The sequence below is a fragment of the Eleutherodactylus coqui genome, chromosome 9 (assembly GCF_035609145.1).
Source record: "Eleutherodactylus coqui strain aEleCoq1 chromosome 9, aEleCoq1.hap1, whole genome shotgun sequence".
NCBI classification, from domain to species: domain Eukaryota; kingdom Metazoa; phylum Chordata; class Amphibia; order Anura; family Eleutherodactylidae; genus Eleutherodactylus; species Eleutherodactylus coqui.
This window is the reverse complement of record NC_089845.1, coordinates 176,926,012-176,951,825: the sequence shown is the minus strand read 5'-3', so window position 1 is coordinate 176,951,825 and position 25,814 is coordinate 176,926,012. Positions and strand designations below refer to the sequence as shown.

Below are 25,814 nucleotides of genomic sequence, written 5' to 3'. Positions count from 1 at the left end.
TACTGGCCGCACTCTGGAGGACATATAATGTGTTGGGGATGTTACTGGCTGCACTCTGGGTACATATAATGTGTTGGAGATGTTACTGGCTGCACTCTGGGAGACATATAATGTGTTGGGGATGTTACTGGCCGCACTCTGGGGGACATATAATGTGTCAGATGTTACTGGCCGCACTCTGGGGGACATATAATGTGTTGGAGATGTTACTAGCTGTACTCTGGGGGACATATAATGTGTCGTACCTGTTACTAGCCGCACTCTGGGGGCATATAATGTGTTGGAGATCTTACTGGTCGCTCTCTGAGGGACATATAATGTGGTGGAGATGTTACTGGCTGCACTCTGGGGGACATATAATGTGTTGGAGATCTTATTGGTCGCTCTCTGAGGGACATATAATGTGGTGGAGACGTTACTGGCTGCACTCTGGGGGACATATAATGTGTTGGAGATCTTATTGGTCGCACTCTGGGGGACATATAATGTGTTGATGTTACTGGCCGCACTCTAGAGGACATATAATGTGTTGGTGATATTAGTGACCGCACTCTGGGGGACATATAATGTGTTGGAGATATTACTGGCTGCACTCTGGGGGACATATAATGTGTTGGAGATGTTATTGGTCGCTCTCTGAAGGACATATAATGTGTTGGAGATGTTACTGGCCGCACTCTGGGGGACATATAATGTGTTGGGGATGTTACTGGCTGCACTCTGGGGGACATATAATGCGTTGGGGATGTTACTGGCCGCACACTGGGGGACATATAATGTGTTGGAGATGTTACTGGCTGCACTCTGGAGGACATATAATGTGTCGGAGATGTTACTGGCCGCACTCTGGGGGACATATAATGTGTTGGAGATGTTACTAGCTGCACTCTGGGGGACATATAATGTGTTGGAGATGTTACTGGCCGCACTCTGGGGGACATATAATGTGTTGCAGATGTTACTGGCTGCAGTCTGGGGGACATATAATGTGTTGGAGATGTTACTGGCTGCACTCTGGGGGACATATAATGTGTTGGAGATGTTACTAGCCGCACTCTAGAGGACATATAATGTGTTGGAGATGTTACTGACTGCACTCTGGGGGACATATAATGTGTTGGAGATGTTACTGGCTGCACTCTGGGGGACATATAATGTGTTGGAGATGTTACTGGCTGCACTCTGGGGGACATATAATGTGTTGGAGATGTTACTGGCTGCACTCTGGAGGACATATAATGTGTTGGAGATGTTACTGGCCGCACTCTGGGGGACATATAATGTGTTGGAGATGTTACTGGCCGCACTCTGGGGGACATATAATGTGTTGGAGATGTTACTAGCTGTACTCTGGGGGACATATAATGTGTTGGAGATGTAACTGGCCGCACTCTGGAGGACATATAATGTGTTGGAGATGTTACTGGCCGCACTCTGAGGGACATATGTGTTGGAGATGTAACTGGCTGCACTCTGGGGGACATATAATGTGGTGGAGATGTTACTGGCTGCACTCTGGGGGACATATAATGTGGTGGAGATGTTCCTGGCTGCACTCTGGGGGACATATAATGTGTTGGAGATGTTATTGGCTGCACTCTGGGGGACATATAATGTGGTGGAGATGTTACTAGCTGCACTCTGGGGGACATATAATGTGTTGGAGATCTTATTGGTCGCTCTCTGAGGGACATATAATGTGGTGGAGATGTTACTGGCTGCACTCTGGGGGACATATAATGTGTTGGAGATCTTATTGGTCGCTCTCTGAGGGACATATAATGTGTTGGAGATGTTACTGGCTGCACTCTGGGGGACATATAATGTGTTGGAGATCTTATTGGTCGCTCTCTGAGGGACATATAATGTGGTGGAGATGTTACTGGCTGCACTCTGGGGGACATATAATGTGTTGGAGATCTTATTGGTCGCTCTCTGAGGGACATATAATGTGGTGGAGATGTTACTGGCTGCACTCTGGGGGACATATAATGTGTTGGAGATCTTATTGGTCGCACTCTGGGGGACATATAATGTGTTGGAGATGTTACTGGCTGCACTCTGGGGGACATATAATGTGTTGGAGATGTTATTGGTCGCTCTCTGAAGGACATATAATGTGTTGGAAATGTTACTGGCCGCACTCTGGGGGACATATAATGTGTTTGGGATGTTACTGGCTGCACTCTGGGGGACATATAATGCGTTGGGGATGTTACTGGCTGCACTCTGGGGGACATATAATGCGTTAAGGATGTTACTGGCCGCACACTGGGGGACATATAATGTGTTGGAGATGTTACTGGCTGCACTCTGGAGGACATATAATGTGTCGGAGATGTTACTGGCCGCACTCTGGGGGACATATAATGTGTCGGAGATGTTACTGGCTGCCCTCTGGGGGACATATAATGTGTTGGAGATGTTACTGGCCGCACTCTGGGGGACATATAATGTGTTGGAGATGTTATTGGTCGCAGTCTGGGGGACATATGTGTTGGAGATGTTTCTGGCCGCACTCTGAGGGACATATGTGTTGGAGATGTAACTGGCTGCACTCTGGGGGACATATAATGTGTTGGAGATCTTATTGGTCGCTCTCTGGAGGACATATAATGTGTTGGGGATGTTACTGGCTGCACTCTGGGGACATATAATGTGTTGGAGATGTTACTGGCTGCACTCTGGGAGACATATAATGTGTTGGGGATGTTACTGGCCGCACTCTGGGGGACATATAATGTGTCAGATGTTACTGGCCGCACTCTGGGGGACATATAATGTGTTGGAGATGTTACTAGCTGTACTCTGGGGGACATATAATGTGTCGTACCTGTTACTGGCCGCACTCTGGGGGCATATAATGTGTTGGAGATCTTACTGGTCGCTCTCTGAGGGACATATAATGTGGTGGAGATGTTACTGGCCGCACTCTGGGGGACATATAATGTGTTGGAGATCTTATTGGTCGCTCTCTGAGGGACATATAATGTGTTGGGGATGTTACTGGCTGCACTCTGGGGGACATATAATGTGTTGGAGATCTTACTGGTCGCTCTCTGAGGGACATATAATGTGGTGGAGATGTTACTGGCTGCACTCTGGGGGACATATAATGTGTTGGAGATATTACTGGCTGCACTCTGGGGGACATATAATGTGGTGGAGGTGTTACTAGCTGCACTCGGGGGGACATATAATGTGTTGGAGATGTTATTGGTCGCTCTCTGAAGGACATATAATGTGTTGGAGATGTTACTGGCCGCACTCTGGGGGACATATAATGTGTTGGGGATGTTACTGGCTGCACTCTGGGGGACATATAATGCGTTGGGGATGTTACTGGCCGCACACTGGGGGACATATAATGTGTTGGAGATGTTACTGGCTGCACTCTGGAGGACATATAATGTGTCGGAGATGTTACTGGCCGCACTCTGGGGGACATATAATGTGTCGGAGATGTTACTGGCCGCACTCTGGGGGACATATAATGTGTTGGAGATGTTACTGGCCGCACTCTGGGGGACATATGTGTCGGAGATGTTACTGGCTGCACTCTGGGGGACATATAATGTGTTGGAGATGTTACTGGCCGCACACTGGAGGACATATGTGTCGGAGATGTTACTGGCTGCACTCTGGGGGACATATAATGTGTTGGAGATGTTACTGGCTGCACTCTGGGGGACATATAATGTGTTGGAGATGTAACTGGCCGCACTCTGGGGGACATATAATGTGTTGGAGATGTAACTGGCCGCACTCTGGGGGACATATAATGTGTTGGAGATGTTACTGGCCGCACTCTGGGGGACATATAATGTGTTGGAGATGTTACTGGCCGCACTCTGGGGGACATATAATGTGTTGGAGATGTTACTGGCTGCACTCTGGGGGACATATAATGTGTTGTACCTGTTACTGGCCGCACTCTGGAGGACATATAATGTGTTGGAGATGTTACTGGCTGCACTCTGGGAGACATATAATGTGTTGGGGATGTTACTGGCCGCACTCTGGGGGACATATAAAGTGTTGTAGATGTTATTGGCTGCACTCAGGGGACATATAATGTGTTGGAGATGTTACTGGCCGCACTCTGGGGGACATATAATGTGTTGTATCTGTTACTGGCTGCACTCTGGGGGACATATAATGTGTTGTATCTGTTACTGGCTGCACTCTGGGGGACATATAATGTGTTGGAGATGTTACTGGCTGCACTCTGGGGGACATATAATGTGTTGGAGATGTAACTGGCCGCACTCTGGAGGACATATGTGTTGGAGATGTAACTGGCTGCACTCTGGGGGACATATAATGTGTTGGAGATCTTATTGGTCGCTCTCTGAGGGACATATAATGTGTTGGAGATGTTACTGGCTGCACTCTGGGGGACATATAATGTGTTGGAGATCTTATTGGTCGCTCTCTGAGGGACATATAATGTGGTGGAGATGTTACTGGCTGCACTCTGGGGGACATATAATGTGTTGGAGATCTTATTGGTCGCTTTCTGAGGGACATATAATGTGTTGTACCTGTTACTGGCTGCACTCTGCGGGACATAAAATGTGTTGTACCTGTTACTGGCCGCACTCTGGGGGACATATAATGTGGTGGAGATGTTACTGGCCGCACTCTGGGGGACATATAATGTGTTGGAGATGTTACTGGCCGCACTCTGGGGGACATATAATGTGGTGGAGATATTACTGGCTGCACTCTGGGGGACATATAATGTGTTGTATATATTACTGGTCGCTCTCTGAGGGACATATAATGTGTTGGAGATGTAACTGGCTGCACTCTGGGGGACATATAATGTGTTGGAGATCTTATTGGTCGCTCTCTGAGGGACATATAATGTGGTGGAGATGTTACTGGCTGCACTCTGGGGGACATATAATGTGTTGGAGATCTTATTGGTTGCTCTCTGAGGGACATATAATGTGGTGGAGATGTTACTGGCCGCACTCTGCGGGACATAAAATGTGTTGTACCTGTTACTGGCCGCACTCTGGGGGACATATAATGTGGTGGAGATGTTACTGGCCGCACTCTGGGGGACATATAATGTGGTGGAGATGTTACTGGCCGCACTCTGGGGGACATATAATGTGGTGGAGATATTACTGGCTGCACTCTGGGGGACATATAATGTGTTGTATATATTACTGGTCGCTGTCTGAGGGACATATAATGTGTTGGAGATGTTACTGGCTGCACTCTGGGGGACATATAATGTGTTGGAGATGTTACTGGCCGCCCTCTGGGGGACATATAATGTGTTGGAGATGTTACTGGCCGCACTCTGGGGGACATATAATGTGTTGGAGATGTTACTGGCTGCACTCTGGGGGACATATAATGCGTTGGGGATGTTACTGGCTGCACTCTGGGGGACATATAATGTGTTGGAGATGTTACTGGCTGCACTCTGGAGGACATATAATGTGTCGGAGATGTTACTGGCCGCACTCTGGGGGACATATAATGTGTCGGAGATGTTACTGGCTGCCCTCTGGGGGACATATAATGTGTTGGAGATGTTACTGGCCGCACTCTGGGGGACATATAATGTGTTGGAGATGTTATTGGTCGCAGTCTGGGGGACATATGTGTTGGAGATGTTTCTGGCCGCACTCTGAGGGACATATGTGTTGGAGATGTAACTGGCTGCACTCTGGGGGACATATAATGTGTTGGAGATCTTATTGGTCGCTCTCTGGAGGACATATAATGTGTTGGGGATGTTACTGGCTGCACTCTGGGGACATATAATGTGTTGGAGATGTTACTGGCTGCACTCTGGGAGACATATAATGTGTTGGGGATGTTACTGGCCGCACTCTGGGGGACATATAATGTGTCAGATGTTACTGGCCGCACTCTGGGGGACATATAATGTGTTGGAGATGTTACTAGCTGTACTCTGGGGGACATATAATGTGTCGTACCTGTTACTGGCCGCACTCTGGGGGCATATAATGTGTTGGAGATCTTACTGGTCGCTCTCTGAGGGACATATAATGTGGTGGAGATGTTACTGGCCGCACTCTGGGGGACATATAATGTGTTGGAGATCTTATTGGTCGCTCTCTGAGGGACATATAATGTGTTGGGGATGTTACTGGCTGCACTCTGGGGGACATATAATGTGTTGGAGATCTTACTGGTCGCTCTCTGAGGGACATATAATGTGGTGGAGATGTTACTGGCTGCACTCTGGGGGACATATAATGTGTTGGAGATATTACTGGCTGCACTCTGGGGGACATATAATGTGGTGGAGGTGTTACTAGCTGCACTCGGGGGGACATATAATGTGTTGGAGATGTTATTGGTCGCTCTCTGAAGGACATATAATGTGTTGGAGATGTTACTGGCCGCACTCTGGGGGACATATAATGTGTTGGGGATGTTACTGGCTGCACTCTGGGGGACATATAATGCGTTGGGGATGTTACTGGCCGCACACTGGGGGACATATAATGTGTTGGAGATGTTACTGGCTGCACTCTGGAGGACATATAATGTGTCGGAGATGTTACTGGCCGCACTCTGGGGGACATATAATGTGTCGGAGATGTTACTGGCCGCACTCTGGGGGACATATAATGTGTTGGAGATGTTACTGGCCGCACTCTGGGGGACATATGTGTCGGAGATGTTACTGGCTGCACTCTGGGGGACATATAATGTGTTGGAGATGTTACTGGCCGCACACTGGAGGACATATGTGTCGGAGATGTTACTGGCTGCACTCTGGGGGACATATAATGTGTTGGAGATGTTACTGGCTGCACTCTGGGGGACATATAATGTGTTGGAGATGTAACTGGCCGCACTCTGGGGGACATATAATGTGTTGGAGATGTAACTGGCCGCACTCTGGGGGACATATAATGTGTTGGAGATGTTACTGGCCGCACTCTGGGGGACATATAATGTGTTGGGGATGTTACTGGCTGCACTCTGGGGGACATATAATGCGTTGGGGATGTTACTGGCCGCACACTGGGGGACATATAATGTGTTGGAGATGTTACTGGCTGCACTCTGGAGGACATATAATGTGTCGGAGATGTTACTGGCCGCACTCTGGGGGACATATAATGTGTCGGAGATGTTACTGGCCGCACTCTGGGGGACATATAATGTGTTGGAGATGTTACTGGCCGCACTCTGGGGGACATATGTGTCGGAGATGTTACTGGCTGCACTCTGGGGGACATATAATGTGTTGGAGATGTTACTGGCCGCACACTGGAGGACATATGTGTCGGAGATGTTACTGGCTGCACTCTGGGGGACATATAATGTGTTGGAGATGTTACTGGCTGCACTCTGGGGGACATATAATGTGTTGGAGATGTAACTGGCCGCACTCTGGGGGACATATAATGTGTTGGAGATGTAACTGGCCGCACTCTGGGGGACATATAATGTGTTGGAGATGTTACTGGCCGCACTCTGGGGGACATATAATGTGTTGGAGATGTTACTGGCCGCACTCTGGGGGACATATAATGTGTTGGAGATGTTACTGGCTGCACTCTGGGGGACATATAATGTGTTGTACCTGTTACTGGCCGCACTCTGGAGGACATATAATGTGTTGGAGATGTTACTGGCTGCACTCTGGGAGACATATAATGTGTTGGGGATGTTACTGGCCGCACTCTGGGGGACATATAAAGTGTTGTAGATGTTATTGGCTGCACTCAGGGGACATATAATGTGTTGGAGATGTTACTGGCCGCACTCTGGGGGACATATAATGTGTTGTATCTGTTACTGGCTGCACTCTGGGGGACATATAATGTGTTGTATCTGTTACTGGCTGCACTCTGGGGGACATATAATGTGTTGGAGATGTTACTGGCTGCACTCTGGGGGACATATAATGTGTTGGAGATGTAACTGGCCGCACTCTGGAGGACATATGTGTTGGAGATGTAACTGGCTGCACTCTGGGGGACATATAATGTGTTGGAGATCTTATTGGTCGCTCTCTGAGGGACATATAATGTGTTGGAGATGTTACTGGCTGCACTCTGGGGGACATATAATGTGTTGGAGATCTTATTGGTCGCTCTCTGAGGGACATATAATGTGGTGGAGATGTTACTGGCTGCACTCTGGGGGACATATAATGTGTTGGAGATCTTATTGGTCGCTTTCTGAGGGACATATAATGTGTTGTACCTGTTACTGGCTGCACTCTGCGGGACATAAAATGTGTTGTACCTGTTACTGGCCGCACTCTGGGGGACATATAATGTGGTGGAGATGTTACTGGCCGCACTCTGGGGGACATATAATGTGTTGGAGATGTTACTGGCCGCACTCTGGGGGACATATAATGTGGTGGAGATATTACTGGCTGCACTCTGGGGGACATATAATGTGTTGTATATATTACTGGTCGCTCTCTGAGGGACATATAATGTGTTGGAGATGTAACTGGCTGCACTCTGGGGGACATATAATGTGTTGGAGATCTTATTGGTCGCTCTCTGAGGGACATATAATGTGGTGGAGATGTTACTGGCTGCACTCTGGGGGACATATAATGTGTTGGAGATCTTATTGGTTGCTCTCTGAGGGACATATAATGTGGTGGAGATGTTACTGGCCGCACTCTGAGGGACATATAATGTGTTGTACCTGTTACTGGCTGCACTCTGCGGGACATAAAATGTGTTGTATATATTACTGGTCGCTCTCTGAGGGACATATAATGTGGTGGAGATATTACTGGCTGCACTCTGGGGGACATATAATGTGTTGTATATATTACTGGTCGCTCTCTGAGGGACATATAATGTGTTGGAGATGTAACTGGCTGCACTCTGGGGGACATATAATGTGTTGGAGATCTTATTGGTCGCTCTCTGAGGGACATATAATGTGTTGGAGATGTTACTGGCTGCACTCTGGGGGACATATAATGTGTTGGAGATGTTACTGGCTGCACTCTGGGGGACATATAATGTGTTGGAGATGTTACTGGCCGCACTCTGGGGGACATATAATGTGGTGGAGATGTTACTGGCCGCACTCTGGGGGACATATAATGTGGTGGAGATGTTACTGGCCGCACTCTGGGGGACATATAATGTGGTGGAGATATTACTGGCTGCACTCTGGGGGACATATAATGTGTTGTATATATTACTGGTCGCTGTCTGAGGGACATATAATGTGTTGGAGATGTTACTGGCTGCACTCTGGGGGACATATAATGTGTTGGAGATGTTACTGGCCGCCCTCTGGGGGACATATAATGTGTTGGAGATGTTACTGGCCGCACTCTGGGGGACATATAATGTGTTGGAGATGTTACTGGCTGCACTCTGGGGGACATATAATGTGTTGTACCTGTTACTGGCCGCACTCTGGGGGACATATAATGTGGTGTACCTGTTACTGGCCGCACTCTGGGGGACATATAATGTGTTGGAGATGTTACTGGCCGCACTCTGGGGGACATATAATGTGTTGGGGATGTTACTGGCTGCACTCTGGGGGACATATAATGTGGTGATGTTACTGGCCGCACTCTGGGGGACATATAATGTGTTGGAGATGTTACTGGCCGCCCTCTGGGGGACATATAATGTGTTGGAGATGTTACTGGCTGCACTCTGGGGGACATATAATGTGGTGGAGATGTTACTGGCTGCACTCTAGGGGACATATAATGTGTTGTACCTGTTACTGGCCGCCCTCTGGGGGACATATAATGTGTTGGAGATGTTACTGGCCGCCCTCTGGGGGACATATAATGTGTTGGAGAGGTTACTGGCTGCACTCTGGGGGACATATAATGTGTTGTACCTGTTACTGGCCGCACTCTGGGGGACATATAATGTGGTGGAGATGTTACTGGCTGCACTCTAGGGGACATATAATGTGTTGTACCTGTTACTGGCCGCCCTCTGGGGGACATATAATGTGTTGGAGATGTTACTGGCCGCCCTCTGGGGGACATATAATGTGTTGGAGAGGTTACTGGCTGCACTCTGGGGGACATATAATGTGTTGTACCTGTTACTGGCCGCACTCTGGGGGACATATAATGTGGTGGAGATGTTACTGGCTGCACTCTAGGGGACATATAATGTGTTGTACCTGTTACTGGCCGCCCTCTGGGGGACATATAATGTGTTGGAGATGTTACTGGCCGCCCTCTGGGGGACATATAATGTGTTGGAGATGTTACTGGCCGCACTCTGGGGGACATATAATGTGGTGATGTTACTGGCCGCACTCTGGGGGACATATAATGTGTTGTACCTGTTACTGGCCGTACTCTATAAGTCAAGGTACTGTTACTTCTGTTTAATAAGGTGGTACTAATTATTTAAACCCCTCCCCATATTCATAATAAACCAGCGGTTCTATCAGGTTTGGTTGGGTTTTCCTCATTCTGGCTCCAAGAAAAATCCTAACAAAGAGTGACCGGCCGCCCACAGCTGGTTGTGGCGCTCGGAGGACGGGGGCAGAAAGTTACAATGATGTAGCATGCGCAGCGCCCCCAGAATACAGCCGGTGTGTACCCCACAGATGGCCCGGTGTGGATTGCATCGCTGAAGCGCAGCTTGATAAATGAGACAGAAAGGTGCAATACCCCATGTGGCCAGAGTCAGTGTGAAGAGCTCTAATGCATTTTAGTCACCTCTTCTGCCTCTCTTGGGGGGTCATTGAGGGTACACGGGCGTCCGCCTGCGGACTGTGCAGCATGCTACCAGATGTGATTTCCTGCGGGCTATGCATGGCTGGCCCCCATTGAAGTTGATGCCAGCTGTCCATCCTGCGGCCTTTCTACAATCTACGTTGCAGAATGGTCGCAGGAGCCGCGTCATCACCATAGTGTCGGCGCGGCGTCCTCTGTGCTGCGCTCCGGCCGGCACAGAGGTAAGCTGGGGTATCCCACAGGTCCGACCCGCCCATGTGCAGGCGGTCTAGGACTGGATTTCCCCGGCGCACACCTCCTCATGTATTAGGTGCCGCCCAATATGCGCCTTTGCTGACCTGTTCAGCGGTTTCTGGGGTAGACACACCCCCTTTCCGTCACACTCTGCCTAGTTTTTAACGAGTCCTGGATTATTCCCCGGATGTCTGACGCTGCCCCCCTGTTCTTGTGACAGACGCTCCCTGGTGTGGAGTGAAGAACACTCATGCCGGGTCAAAGTTTGTGAAAACCACTTACCCAACGAAGAAGAAGTGGGAGGCGGGACATTGCCTGAAGGAGCGGAACGAGCCGTGCCATATCGTGTGAGTATGAAGCCCTCTGCCTGTACCCTACTGCTGTGACATCACCTCTGCTAATCTGGAGTCCACACTGACCGCCCTGTGGGGGTGGGGGGTGGCCAGGCGGGGCGGTCCACACTGACAGCCCTGTGGGGGAGTTCACTGACGACCCTGCAACTGTGGGGGTCTACACTGACAGCCCTGCAGGGGGAGAGGGGGTTCCGCACTGACAGCCCTGCAGGGGGAGAGGGGGTTCCGCACTGACAGCCCTGCAGGGTCGGGGAGGGGTCCCCCAGAGTGCGGCCAGTAACATCTCCACCACATTATATGTCCCCCAGAGTGCAGCCAGTAACATCTCCACCACATTATATGTCCCCCAGAGTGCAGCCAGTAACATCTCCAACACATTATATGTCCCCCAGAGTGCAGCCAGTAACATCTCCAACACATTATATGTCCCCCAGAGTGCAGCCAGTAACATCTCCAACACATTATATGTCCCCCAGAGTGCGGCCAGTAACATCTCCAACACATTATATGTCCCCCAGAGTGCGGCCAGTAACATCTCCAACACATTATATGTCCCCCAGAGTGCGGCCAGTAACATCTACAACACATTATATGTCCCCCAGAGTGCGGCCAGTAACATCCCCAACACATTATATGTCCCCCAGAGTGCGGCCAGTAACATCCCCAACACATTATATGTCCCCCAGAGTGCGGCCAGTAACATCCCCAACACATTATATGTCCCCCAGAGTGCGGCCAGTAACATCTACAACACATTATATGTCCCCCAGAGTGCAGCCAGTAACATCTCCAACACATTATATGTCCTCCACAGTGCAGCCAGTAACATCTACGACACATTATATGTCCCCCAGAGTGCGGCCAGTAACATCTCCGACACATTATATGTCCCCCAGAGTGCGGCCAGTAACATCTCCAACACATTATATGTCCCCCAGAGTGCAGCCAGTAACATCTCTAACACATTATATGTCCCCCAGAGTGCGGCCAGTAACATCTCCAACACATTATATGTCCCCCAGAGTGCAGCCAGTAACATCTCTAACACATTATATGTCCCCCAGAGTGCAGCCAGTAACATCTCCGACACATTATATGTCCCCCAGAGTGCGGCCAGTAACATCTCCAACACATTATATGTCCCCCAGAGTGCAGCCAGTAACATCTCCAACACATTATATGTCCCCCAGAGTGCAGCCAGTAACATCTATAGCACATTATATGTCCCCTAGAGTGCGGCCCCATTACCACATTGTGCCCCGTCTGCAGTGAAGAGGTTATGGACCCCCATCAGTTAGATATTAATGGCCTATCGCAGTTCAGTCCTGCTAACTCCAAGCAGCTGCACCTCTGTGCCCGAGCGGAGCCTATAGATGCATCCATAGGGACTCCCTCCGCAGCGCGGACAGTTTGGCTCTAGTTGTGAAGAGTCTTTAGTGGCTTCTCTTATTTCTTCTGCAGACAAGTCCTGGAAGTAATGGCAGCGGTGAGAGAAGAGGACCCTGCGGTGCTGGCGACCACGCTCTACAACAACACAAGCAGAGTCTTCTTTCCAGACATGTGCTAGATACCATGTAGTAGAGGAACATATCCTAATAAATGGGTGACATGTAACGTGGGGCTAGAGGAGTTCTCCGCGACCCACCTATTGACTTGTAATCGGGAACGTCCATGTGGGGGGGGGCATAATCCGCCATAAGAGATCTCTCCCCACCCTGCAGCAGAGGTTGACCGGCCGCAGATGAGGGGATAAATCTGCGCTGTGTGGTCACCGCCCAGCGCTGACTGCGGATGGTCATGTATCCGAGCTGTGACCGCCCAGCGCTGACTGCGGATGGTCATGTATCCGAGCTGTGACCGCCCAGCGCTGACTGCGGATGGTCATGTATCCGAGCGGTGACCGGGCCGCCGTAGAGGACTGCAGCGACAGTTCGGACACCTTGTCCATACATTACAGGGCTGCAGTTTAGTCTCTCACAGGAGAGAGCGCACAGAACCATTTAAAGACCGTGTTCGCCGCCTCATCAAGAGAGACACGCAGTCTGCAGGGGGCAGGCGGTCACCGTATCTGGGCTGATCCGTCCGTCCGTCCGCCCTTCAGATCCCTCACAGCCTGCATTTTTTTCCTGATAAACTCTGGGCTTCAGCTGTAGCGATTTTGGTCATCACCACATCCCCCAAGCGCCGCCTGTCCACGCGGGCGCCGCCACATTCCCCCCCAAGCGCCGCCTGTCCACGCGGGCGCCGCCACATTCCCCCCAAGCGCCGCCTGTCCACGCGGGCGCCGCCACATTCCCCCCCAAGCGCCGCCTGTCCACGCGGGCGCCGCCACATTCCCCCCCCAAGCGCCGCCTGTCCACGCGGGCGCCGCCACATTCCCCCCAAGCGCCGCCTGTCCACGCGGGCGCCGCCACATTCCCCCCAAGCGCCGCCTGTCCACGCGGGCGCCGCCACATTCCCCCCAAGCGCCGCCTGTCCACGCGGGCGCCGCCACATTCCCCCCAAGCGCCGCCTGTCCACGCGGGCGCCGCCACATTCCCAAGCGCCGCCTGTCCACGCGGGCGCCGCCACATTCCCCCCAAGCGCCGCCACATTCCCCCCAAGCGCCGCCACATTCCCCCCAAGCGCCGCCTCTCCACACGGACATCGACACATCCCACAAGCGCCGATAAATCGCCAGGCCCAGATGGATTACACCCAAGGGTACTAAGGGAACTAAGTGATGAGATAGCTAGGCTGCTATACCTAATATTTTAGACACTATAGAGACCGGGGTTGTACCATTGGATTGGCGCATTGCCAACGTGGTTCCAATTTACAAAAAGGGGAGCAAAAGTGAGCCTGGTAACTACAGGCCTGTAAGTCTCACTTCAGTAACGGGAAAAATATTCCAGGGGATTCTGAGAGACGCCATCGATGAGTACCTCAAGGAGATTAAGGGAATAACTCCTCACCAGCATGGATTCATGAAGGGCCGCTCATGTCAGACCAATCTGATCAGCTTCTATGATGAAGTAAGCTCTAAGCTGGACCTGGGAGAGTCTATTGGTCTCGTATATCTGGACTTCTCTAAAGCCTTTGACACCGTGCCGTATAATAGGCTAATATACAAAATGAGAAGCTCGGATTGGGTGAAAACGTGTGTAATTGGGTAAAGAACTGGCTCAATGATAGAAAGCAGAGGGGGTAATAAATGGTTCATACTCTGATTGGGCCCCCGCTGCTAGGGGGGCCACAGGGTTCAGTATTGGGCCCTATTCTGTACAATATATTTACCAACGCCCTGATAGAGGGGCTGCACAGTAATATATCAATATTTGCAGATGATACAAAATGATACAATATAATTAGTACAACGCGGACGCCGCCACATCCCCCAAGCGCCGCCTGTCCACGCGGACATCGCCACATCCCCCAAGCGCCGCCTGTCCACGCGGACATCGCCACATTCCCCCAAGCGCCGCCTGTCCACGCGGACATCGCCACATTCCCCCAAGCGCCGCCTGTCCACGCGGACATCGCCACATTCCCCCAAGCGCCGCCTGTCCACGCGGACATCGCCACATTCCCCCAAGCGCCGCCTGTCCACGCGGACATCGCCACATTCCCCCAAGCGCCGCCTGTCCACGCGGACATCGCCACATTCCCCCAAGCGCCGCCTGTCCACGCGGACATCGCCACATTCCCCCAAGCGCCGCCTGTCCACGCGGACATCGCCACATTCCCCCAAGCGCCGCCTGTCCACGCGGACATCGCCACATTCCCCCAAGCGCCGCCTGTCCACGCGGACATCGCCACATTCCCCCAAGCGCCGCCTGTCCACGCGGACATCGCCACATTCCCCCAAGCGCCGCCTGTCCACGCGGACATCGCCACATTCCCCCAAGCGCCGCCTGTCCACGCGGACATCGCCACATTCCCCCAAGCGCCGCCTGGCCACGCGGACATCGCCACATTCCCCCAAGCGCCGCCTGTCCACGCGGACATCGCCACATTCCCCCAAGCGCCGCCTGTCCACGCGGACATCGCCACATCCCCCAAGCGCCGCCTGTCCACGCGGACATCGCCACATCCCCCAAGCGCCGCCTGTCCACGCGGACATCTCCCAATAGCCTCCATCGAAATCTTACTGGCCACGGATCGGACAGCTTCCATGGACTGCGATGGAAGCCATCTATGGGGTAACCACACAAAAATGGTGCAGCCAAAGGTCTGCAAAACAAATCTGCGTGCTTAAATCCATCTGCGGACGCCCACGTTTCCTTATGGGCGGCTTTATTTTGTGGGTTTTCCACACGGATTCTGCACATCATATCCGTCAGTAGACATTTGGCCCAATTCAGAGTCTAATATGGAATATTCCGGGCCATTTCTAACAGTTACCCTGCAGGCACAGGTTTACCACTTTTCATGCATTCTGGGTCGGCCTGCAATGCTGATGGTCTCCCCTTTCAATATGTGAGGTGTGATGGGCTGCCATCAGGCCCACCAGTGTGGCCATGTTAGTGCGCGGTCACATGGGTGTCCTACCTGTATAGGTGTCATGGCCGTAATGCGCACAAGACAATTGATGCAGCCGTGCACATTTTATTGTTTTTATGCTTTGTTCATTAAAGTCTATGGGCGCTGCGCGTGGCTGCGCACTTCCTGCATGGTTCCAGGACACTCAGTGACAATCATTGCACGTTTTTGCAGTAAATACAGAGGCTGTGCCAATGAGCTCCTTCCTTCCCCTTTCTAGCAGCCCCAGAAGCACGGCTCTGCAGATCAGCAAAGTGTAACACCACAACCAAAGCCAGGAAGTGTCCCGGGCCGGCGTGTATTTACCATTAAGGGTTAAACGTCCCTGCATCCGCTCGTTCGGGGATATTTTTAATCAAGGCTACCTGCAGTTGCAGGACGACACAACCCCTTTAAAGCAACCCTCCAGTTTTAGGACCTAGTTCAGGCCTGGGATCAGAGGGGTCTACAACCTGCAGTTCTCGCCCGGGCCGCCGGATCCGGTCCCAGTTTTCAGCCATCCAAGGTAGCTGCAGCAATTGTATAAAAACCAAAAGCACACTGTGCTCCACTTTCCACTTGGCCAATCAGTGAGCAGATAAGAGGACACTGGGGGAATGCGGATTGTTGCAATGGCTATCGTGGAAGGCTAAAAAACGGGAGATGGACTCGGCCGCAAACACCTGCGGGTCCTATAACTGACCCCCCCCCCCCCCTCCCCCCTTCCCCCAAGCTCAGGAGAGAATTTCGGCCTAAAATTGGAGGGTCATTAATTCCTTTTTATCTTGGCCGACCAAAGTAGTAGACGGGCTACCGGCGCTTCAGCAGGTTGCCAGAGAATTGCCAAAAAAAAACAAACCACACTCCTCGTCCTGAATTTTGTCCTAAATCCAGAGGGCCGCTTTACATCGATGCGTTGTGAGCTGATTGAGCCCACAAGGCAGATCTCTACAGCACCCATCACTCATGTAATGACAGAGCGCCTGTGCAGGTAAGTCCTCACGTATCTACGGCTGTTTGTGAAAGCGGTCACAGGACAGATCTGGTTTGCAGCTCACGATGGTACAGCAGACAGCTGACCGGCGGTGTGCCGGCTTGTATGTTGGACCCAGTAAGTGATCTCCAACACCATAGGAACCCCTGCAATGTGGACGTCAACGCAGCAACAGATGCTAAACGATTCACCTTTAATTTCATGTACAAGAATGTACACATTTTTAATCAGGTCACACAAGAGACCAAGAGATATTTACAGCAGCACTTGGACGCGTCTTCGCGCCGACCTTCACCATTCAGATTTGTGCTTTCAAAATGACATTCCTTTTTCTTGAATCCCCCTTTAAATGTCTTAGCACAGGAGAGAAAATAAATAACACTTAATCCCTCAGACCATCGAGATCATGAAGAAACTCGTCTTCAGAGGTGGAGCGGTGCTGCTCGGTCGTCCACTCTTCCTCCTCCTCTTCTGTGCTCTCGTCTTCGCTCAGGTCATGGCCATCCAGCTCCCGTTCGGGTTCCCCATCAACAAGATCTTGCAATGGCTCTTCATTTGGCACGACCAGTACGTTGTTGTTGGAGGAGGATGCGGTTTCTTTCGACTCGTCATCAATGTAGACTTTTTGATGGCACATTGGACATGTGTCTTGTATATACAGCCACTTTCGAAGGCAGAGTGCGTGAAAGTAATGGTGGCAAGGTGTAACCCGTGCCGACGTACGAAACTCCTGGTAGCAGATTGCACATACATCATCAATTTCATTGTTCTCAGAGACTTCGACTTCTGGAAGAGAGTTGATCTTCTTGACGGCTGTCCTACGGTTGATAAACGTCTTCCACCCGTTCTTGGCTTGCAAGTAGATGTTGAAATAGGCGTGAAGACACATCATACAAGCTCGGATCTTGCTTCCTGACTCAAACATCATTGTGTAGGCTCCATTGCCAAACATAATGACGCCGAATATGAACTCTATAATGCTGCCGGTGGAGCGCACGTAGTAGACGTAGTCATCCAGCTTCTCCCACACTACACTGTAGTGGCCATCGATCATGAACAACGTGTAGACAGTCAGGGAAACAATGACTTTAAGACAAAGTTCAACGCAGAAAGCAGAGACTGCGAATAACCAGGTGTTGAGGGCATAGTAGTGCCACAAGATACAGCTAAGGAGAATCGGAAGCACAAAGAGGAATGTTGAGATCAAGAGCACTGGGAAGTGCCTGCGAAAAGAAGACACATGGGAGGCACTGAGTGACATTAACACCGGGTCAGTCATTCCGTGGATAAAATGCAAGATTGCTGTCAACAGAAGGCACATGTTTCGACAAAGGCGAATAAGTCTCTCTTCGGGCTTCAGTCCGCTCAGGCCAGTCTGTAGGGCCAAAATAAAGAACAGGACGGGAGCTACAAAGCCAAGGCGTTTGTCTTCTTCTTCGGTGGAGCCGATGAAGGCAAGTATTCCAAGTCCGAGGTAATGTGCTATGGAAGAGATCACAGCGCTCATCCCCAAGACTGTTAATGTGGAGTCGCAGCCACTGATGAGGAGGTGACAGACGAGTTCCCAGAAGTCACTCCACTGCATAAAGTAGGAGGCTTCTCCTGCATTTGAGAGCCTTACCATGTAGACCAAGAACACAGCTTGCGCGGCTAGTCTAGACAACCAAAATACTCTCAACACATCAGAGAAGTGGATTATTTTCCAGGCGTCCTCCAACATGACCCGCAGTCCATAAACCTGGTACATGTGCTTCATCAGGAGGAAGGTGTATTTTGTGCAGTAGTAGAACCATTTGAAACGGAGGGACAGGCATACTGTAGTGTATGAGGCAAGTACAATGCCAGAAACGATGACTAGCCCTTCCTGCACCTCCGGTGGAAGTTCAATGATGGAACCCACAGCAGGGACTAGCATATTCACGATGATCAGATGAGAGAACACAGAATGGATCTCAAGCAAAGTGATGAATCCGATCCCGAATATGAGCTGTAAGACAATCAGAGGCATCCAGAGAGAAGATCCGCTAGAGGGAAGGTCCACCAGTCCTGAAGGGGAATTCAAGTTAATGTGCAAAGTGGTATAGTAGTTCATCAACACTGACGTTGCAGCAATTACAAGGGCCGTGGTGATGGTGTAGAACTTGAAAAGTGCTCTACGGGACAACACGAGGACTACAGCGGATGCCAGGACACCTGAAAGACAAACACAACGGGTCAGCCGAGGAGGAGGCCAAAAACCAAGACAATGTTCTACAGTTCTAGGAAAAGATCTTAAAAAACCAACAACTTCATAGATGATTAAAACAGGATGCAGAGAGCCACAGACTCACGCCATCTCTCCTTCATTTTCCACTGCAGCACCAGGGTCGCAGGAGCCCCTTCCCAGAGGTGGAACGTCAGACGTGTACTGCTTTTATTTACTTAACCTGATGGAAGGTGAGAATATCCCTCCTCCTCGATCCCACTGACTGCACCCCTCCACATCTGGGGGACATCACCATATCCTTCCTACCGACCCCAATGACTGCATCCCTCCACATCTGGGGGACATCACCATATCCTTCCTACCGATCCCAATGACTGCATCCCTCCACATCTGAGGGACATCACCGTATCCTTCCTACCGACCCCACTGACTGCAGCTCTCCACATCTGAGGGGTTACATCATATCCTTCCTACTGACCCCACTGACTGCATCCCTCCACATGTGAGGGGTTACACCATATCCTTCCTACTGACCCCACTGACTGCATCCCTCCACATCTGAGGGGTTACACCATATCCTTCCTACTGACCCCATCCCTCCACATCTGAGGGGTTTCACTATATCCTTCCTACCAACCCCACTGACTGCATCCCTCCACATCTGGGGGACATCACCAGATGCTTCATACCGACCCCACTGCCTGCACCTCTCCACATCTGAAGGGTTACACAGTATCCTTCCTACCAACCCCACTGACTGCATCCCTCCACATCTGGAGGATACCACCATATCCTTTCTATCAACCCCACTGACTGCACCCCTCCACATCTGGGGGGGTTTCACCATATCCTTCCCACTGACTGCACCCCTCCACATCTGGGGGACTTCATATCCTTCCTACCAGACCCCACTGACTACACCATATCCTTCATACCAGACCCCACTGACTGCACCCCACATCTGAGGGGTTTTACTATATCCTTCCTACTGACCCGGCTGACTGCACCTCTCCACATGTGGGGGACATCACCATATCCTTCATACCGACCCCACAGACTGCACCCCTCCACATATGGGAGACTTTACCATATCCTTCCTACCCCACTGACTGCTCCCCTCCACATCTGAGGGGTTTCATTATATCCTTCCTACCGACCCCACTGAATGCATACTGACCCCATTGCACCCCTCCACATATGGGGGACTTTACCATATCCTTCCTACCAACCCCACTGACTGCACCTCTCCACATCTGAGGGGTTTCACTATATCGTTCCTACCGACCGCACCTCTCCACAAGTGGGTGCCATCATCATATCCTTCGTACCCCACTGACTGCTCCCCTCCACATCTGAGGGGTTTCATTATATCCTTCCTACCGACCCCACTGAATGCACCCCTCCACATATGGGGGACTTCACCGTATCCTTCCTACAGACCCCAGTGACTGCACCTCTCCACATCTGAGGGGTTTCACCATATCCTTCCTACCGACCCCACTGAATGCACCCCTCCACATATGGGGGACTTCACCGTATCCTTCCTACAGACCCCAGTGACTGCACCTCTCCACATCTGAGGGGTTTCACCATATCCTTCCTACAGACCCCACTGAATGCACCCCTCCACATATGGGGGACTTCACCGTATCCTTCCTACAGACCCCAGTGACTGCACCTCTCCACATCTGAGGGGTTTCACCATATCCTTCCTACCGACCCCACTGAATGCACCCCTCCACATATGGGGGACTTCACCGTATCCTTCCTACAGACCCCAGTGACTGCACCTCTCCACATCTGAGGGGTTTCACCATATCCTTCATACCAGAAAAACATGAATTGGGAACAAGGCTGTGTGTGAAGTATTTCCTGATTTGTTAAAGTGCTTCCATATCAGGACAATCGCAGAGAACGCGTTTCAATTCCAAAGAATCTTGGTTCACCACTAGTCCCCAACAGAGGGGATTTCAACATCCTTGATGTGTTGTCCCCATGGAAGACGACACCACCAGGCGGCTTACTCCTTTGTTCTCATTAAAGCATAGACGTGGATTTAGGTGCAGAATGAAATAATGCCGCCCCGTGTAGGAGCAACCGTAAAGGTGCCGCTATCACACGGTGCCTGGGTTAGAGTTACGCCGATTGTGGCCGGCGCCTAGACACTTCAAACATCGGTGCCGGCCGCAGCCCTAGGCGCCCCTCTGGCATTCAGTGCCAGAGAGACACGCATTGACACGGGCGAGTACGACGCCCGTCTGCCATCACACTTCTGGACCTGCGATGGGTGAGAGTGTTTATATCGCATGAAATTCGGATTTGCGGGAAGCAATTATTTCTAGTGAAGTTTGTGAACAGAATCGCCTCAAAAATAAGATGTGCAGCAAGAAAAATGGCAAGTTGGAGATCCTACTGGACCTCATCCCCTCGCAGCAAATGTAGTTCCAATGGCAGACTGAGGATGGCGCTTCGCTTGGTCTATATCATCACAGCAAACCACTGGGGCCTCAGCACATCCGCCAACGTCTACAAGGGAAGTACGAAGCCTCGGACGGCCCCTGACTCGTCCCTATAGTGTGTGATGGGAAGGGTCCACCGGCCAGGACCCCCAATGGCCACAAGAGCGGGGTCCATAGCGCCCCCGCTGTGGAGAGATCAGCGACCGCCGGGGATATTACAGGAGGCAGCGGGGTCATAGGGATGACGGCCGGTACCATGTGACCTCAGACGGCCCGACTCGTCCCTATAGTGTGTGATGTGGAGGGTCCACCGGCCAGGACCCCCAATGACCACAAGAACAGGGTCCATAGCGCCCCCCCATGGAGAGATCAGCGACCGCCAGGGATATTACAGGGGGCAGCGGGGTCATAGGGATGACGGCCGGTACCATGTGACCTCAGACGGCCCGACTCGTCCCTATAGTGTGTGATGGGAAGGGTTCACCAGCCAGGACCCCCAATGGCCACAAGAGCAGGGTCCATAGCGCCCCCCATGGAGAGATCAGCGACCGCTGGGGATACTACAGGGGGGATCGGGGTCACGGGGATGACGGCCGGTACCATGTGACCTCAGACGGCCCGACTCGTCCCTATAGTGTGTGATGTGGAGGGTCCACCGGCCAGGACCCCCAATGACCACAAGAACAGGGTCCATAGCGCCCCCCCATGGAGAGATCAGCGACCGCCGGGGATATTACAGGGGGCAGCGGGGTCACGGGGATGACGGTTGGCACCATGTGACGCTGGGCGCAGCAGTTGGCGTGTTTTGGGCCTTTACAGAGATGTACCACGGACGGGAGATAAACGGCCGCCACAGAATGGCGCAGGCGACGAGGGGCGCTGGACGTGCGGGCGGCGCAGACAGGTTGACGCCATTTGTCCCTCTCTAGTCACACGGGCTTCGCACCGCCAACAACACGTTCTACAGGCGGCCCAGAGGCTGAGGGGGTCATTCACCACACACATCTACGGGGTCTCTTACCCAGGAGCCGCAGGACCAGCTGCCCCAGCAAGGACGGGTATCCGGCCGCCGCATCCTGCCGACTGTTCACAACGGCATCAATGATGAAGACGGGAGGAACCCGCAGCGCCACATCCAGCACAGCCCGGAGCCGCTGACCCGCCGCCATGGGCTGCCGGTGGGCGCTGAACCCCCCCGGGCTACTGGCGGCCGCTTCCGATGGAGCCCAACCGCAGGCCCATCCTCCCCGCACCTGCCAAACGGCAGCCGCTGCGTCACCTCCTGCAACGTGCTGACGTACGGGACGTGTGGCGTCAGAGCTGCGCGTGCGCATCTCCCGGCTTGCGGGAGTGCCAGACTTTTTTTTACTGCAACTTTATTAACAACGCACAGACAGGCGGAGCGCAGCATGGTGTTTTTAATTTCGATCTTATTGCTAAAGCTCTGTTTCCAAAACTCATAAGATTTCTATTTGTCATCTACCGCTCACAGGTCGCGGGGCCTCATAGGTCGCGGGGCTGGTAGGTCGCAGGGCCTCATAGGTCGCGGGGCTGGTAGGTCGCAGGGCCTCATAGGTCGCGGGGCTGGTAGGTCGCAGGGCCTCATAGGTCGCGGGGCTGGTAGGTCGCGGGGCTGGTAGGTCGCGGGGCCTCATAGGTCGCGGGGCTGGTAGGTCGCGGGGCCTCATAGGTCGCGGGGCTGGTAGGTCGCGGGGCTGGTAGGTCGCAGGGCCTCATAGGTCGCGGGGCTGGTAGGTCGCAGGGCCTCATAGGTCGCGGGGCTGGTAGGTCGCGGGGCCTCATAGGTCGCGGGGCTGGTAGGTCGCGGGGCCTCATAGGTCGCGGGGCTGGTAGGTCGCGGGGCCTTATAGGTCGCGGGGCTGGTAGGTCGCGGGGCCTCATAGGTCGCGGGGCTGGTAGGTCGCAGGGCCTCATAGGTCGCGAGGCTGGTAGGTCGCAGGGCCTCATAGGTCGCGGGGCTGGTAGGTCGCAGGGCCTCATAGGTCGCGGGGCTGGTAGGTCGCAGGGCCTCGTAGGTCGCAGGGCCTCATAGGTCGCGGGGCTGGTAGGTCGCGGGGCCTCATAGGTCGCGGGGCTGGTAGGTCGCAGGGCCTCATAGGTCGCGGGGCTGGTAGGTCGCAGGGCCTCATAGGTCGCGGGGCTGGTAGGTCGCAGGGCCTCATAGGTCGCGGGGCTGGTAGGTCGCGGGGCTCGTTGATCGTGTGGGCACGTCGGTCGCGGGGTCTCATAGGTTGCGGGAGCTCGCAGGTCACTGGGCTGGTAGGTTGCGGGGGCTGGTAGGTCGCTGGGCTGGTAGGTCGCAGGGCTCGTTGATCGCGGGGGCTCATCGGTTGCGGGGCTGGTAGGTTCGCAGGCTTAGATCACGGAGGGTCATAGGTCGCGGGGCCTCATAGGTTGCGGGCTGGTAGGTCGCGGAGGCTCGCAGGTCGCTGGGCTGGTAGGTCGCAGGGCTCGTAGGTCGCGGAGGCTCATAGGTCACAGGGCTCGTAGGTCGCGGAGGCTCATAGGTTGCGGGGCTGGTAGGTTCGCAGGCTTAGATCGCGGGGGCTCAAAGGCCGCGGGGCCTCATAGGTTGTGGGCTGGTAGGTCGCAGGGCTCGTTGATCACGGGGGCGCGTAGCTTGCAGGGCTGGTAGGTTTGTGGGGCTCAGATCGCAGAGGCTCGTAGGTCACAGGGCTCGTAGGTCGCGGGGGCTCATAGGTTGCGGGGTTGGTAGGTCGCGGGGACTGGTAGGTCGCAGGGCTCGTTGATCGCGGAGGCTCATAGGTCACAGGGCTCGTAGGTCGCGGAGGCTCATCGGTTGCGGGGCTGGTAGGTTCGCAGGCTTAGATCGCGGAGGGTCATAGGTCGCGGAGGCTCATAGGTTGTGGGCTGGTAGGTCGCAGGGCTTGTTGGTCGCGGGGGCTCATAGGTTGCAGGGCTGGTAGGTTTGTGGGGCTCAGATCGCGGAGGCTCGTAGGTCGCTGGGCTGGTAGGTCGCAGAGGCCCCTTGATGCTTCCAGCCTTACATGGAGGCCCTCCAGTGTTGGAGTTTGTGTGGAGCCGTGTCACAGACAGTGGGCACCCGCAACAGCCACAACTGGCGCTTACGCTGATCGTGGCTGTTAGCCCTCAACATCCCCCGATCAGAGTTAGGGATTGTGAGGAGTAGAAATAGCATATATTGCAATACTGAAGTACTGCAGTGTAGGGAGCAGTGATCAATCGCGTGTCCCTGCTGGGTCCACCAAACCGTTCCTGTATTCATAATAAAACAACAGATTTGGTAAAAGGCCGGTGAATGTCAGCGCAAAAGAAATACACTCCAAGAAAACAGTTATTAAAAAGCGATCAAAAAGTCGTCTACCCTGAAATGAGAGCGAAGAGAGACTACAGGACGCCCCGCAAATAATGCCCCCCCCCAGATGGTCAGCAGAGGGTGACGGACGCAGAACATAGATCTTTAAAATTATATTCTATTTTTTAATAGAACTGACCACTAATATACATAGTTATTAGAGCGCCCCCTTGTTACAGTCCTGGGTATAACAGATGATAGGAGAGATCTCTGTACTGACCCCAGATATATTATACATAGTTATTAGAGCGCCCCCTTGTTACAGTCCTGGGTATAATAGATGATGGGAGAGATCTCTGTACTGACCCCTGATATATCTATACATAGTTATTAGAGCGCCCCCTTGTTACAGTCCTGGGTATAATAGATAATGGGAGAGATCTCTGTACTGACCCCTGATATATCTATACATAGTTATTAGAGCGCCCCCTTGTTACAGTCCTGGGTATAATAGATGATGGAAGAGATCTCTGTACTGACCCCTGATATATCTATACATAGTTATTAGAGCGCCCCCTTGTTACAGTCCTGGGTATAATAGATGATGGGAGAGATCTCTGTACTGACTCCTGATATATCTATACATAGTTATTAGAGCGTCCCCTTGTCACAGTCCTGGGTATAATAGATAATGGCAGAGATCTCTGTACTGACCCCTGATATATCTATACATAGTTATTAGAGCGCCCCCTTGTTACAGTCCTGGGTATAATAGATAATGGCAGAGATCTCTGTACTGACCCCTGATATATCTATACATAGTTATTAGAGCGCCCCTTGTTACAGCCCTGGGTATAATAGATGATGGGAGAGATCTCTGTACTGACACTGATATATTATACATAGTTATTAGAGTGCCCCCTTGTTACAGTCCTGGGTATAATAGATGATGGCAGAGATCTCTGTACTGACCCCTGATATATTATACATAGTTATTAGAGCGCCCCCTTGTTACAGTCCTGGGTATAATAGATGATGGGAGAGATCTCTGTACTGACACTG

The 25,814-nt window shown here is 52.2% G+C and overlaps 2 protein-coding genes across 5 annotated transcripts in view; one reads left to right on the top strand and one right to left on the bottom strand.

Annotated features, from left to right (window-relative positions):
• The window catches only part of TATDN1 (TatD DNase domain containing 1), a 58,609-nt gene extending 45,700 nt beyond the window's left edge, over positions 1-12,909 (top strand). For all 4 annotated transcript variants that reach the window (XM_066578817.1, XM_066578816.1, XM_066578818.1 and 1 more), the window contains 2 exons: positions 11,163-11,289; positions 12,757-12,909. In XM_066578817.1, coding sequence (XP_066434914.1) covers positions 11,163-11,289; positions 12,757-12,862 — 233 coding nt within the window. In that variant the 3' untranslated portion in view covers positions 12,863-12,909. The remainder of the gene's footprint in view (positions 1-11,162; positions 11,290-12,756) is intronic.
• A 4,066-nt stretch (positions 12,910-16,975) lies between these two features.
• RNF139 (ring finger protein 139) lies at positions 16,976-22,743 on the bottom strand. Its single transcript, XM_066578815.1, has 2 exons — positions 22,476-22,743; positions 16,976-18,982 (listed from the first exon to the last, which is right to left on the bottom strand). Exons 1-2 carry the CDS (start codon positions 22,621-22,623, stop codon positions 17,172-17,174), a joined length of 1,959 nt encoding a protein of 652 aa, XP_066434912.1. The 5' UTR covers positions 22,624-22,743; the 3' UTR covers positions 16,976-17,171.
• Between the last annotated feature and the right edge of the window lie 3,071 nt (positions 22,744-25,814).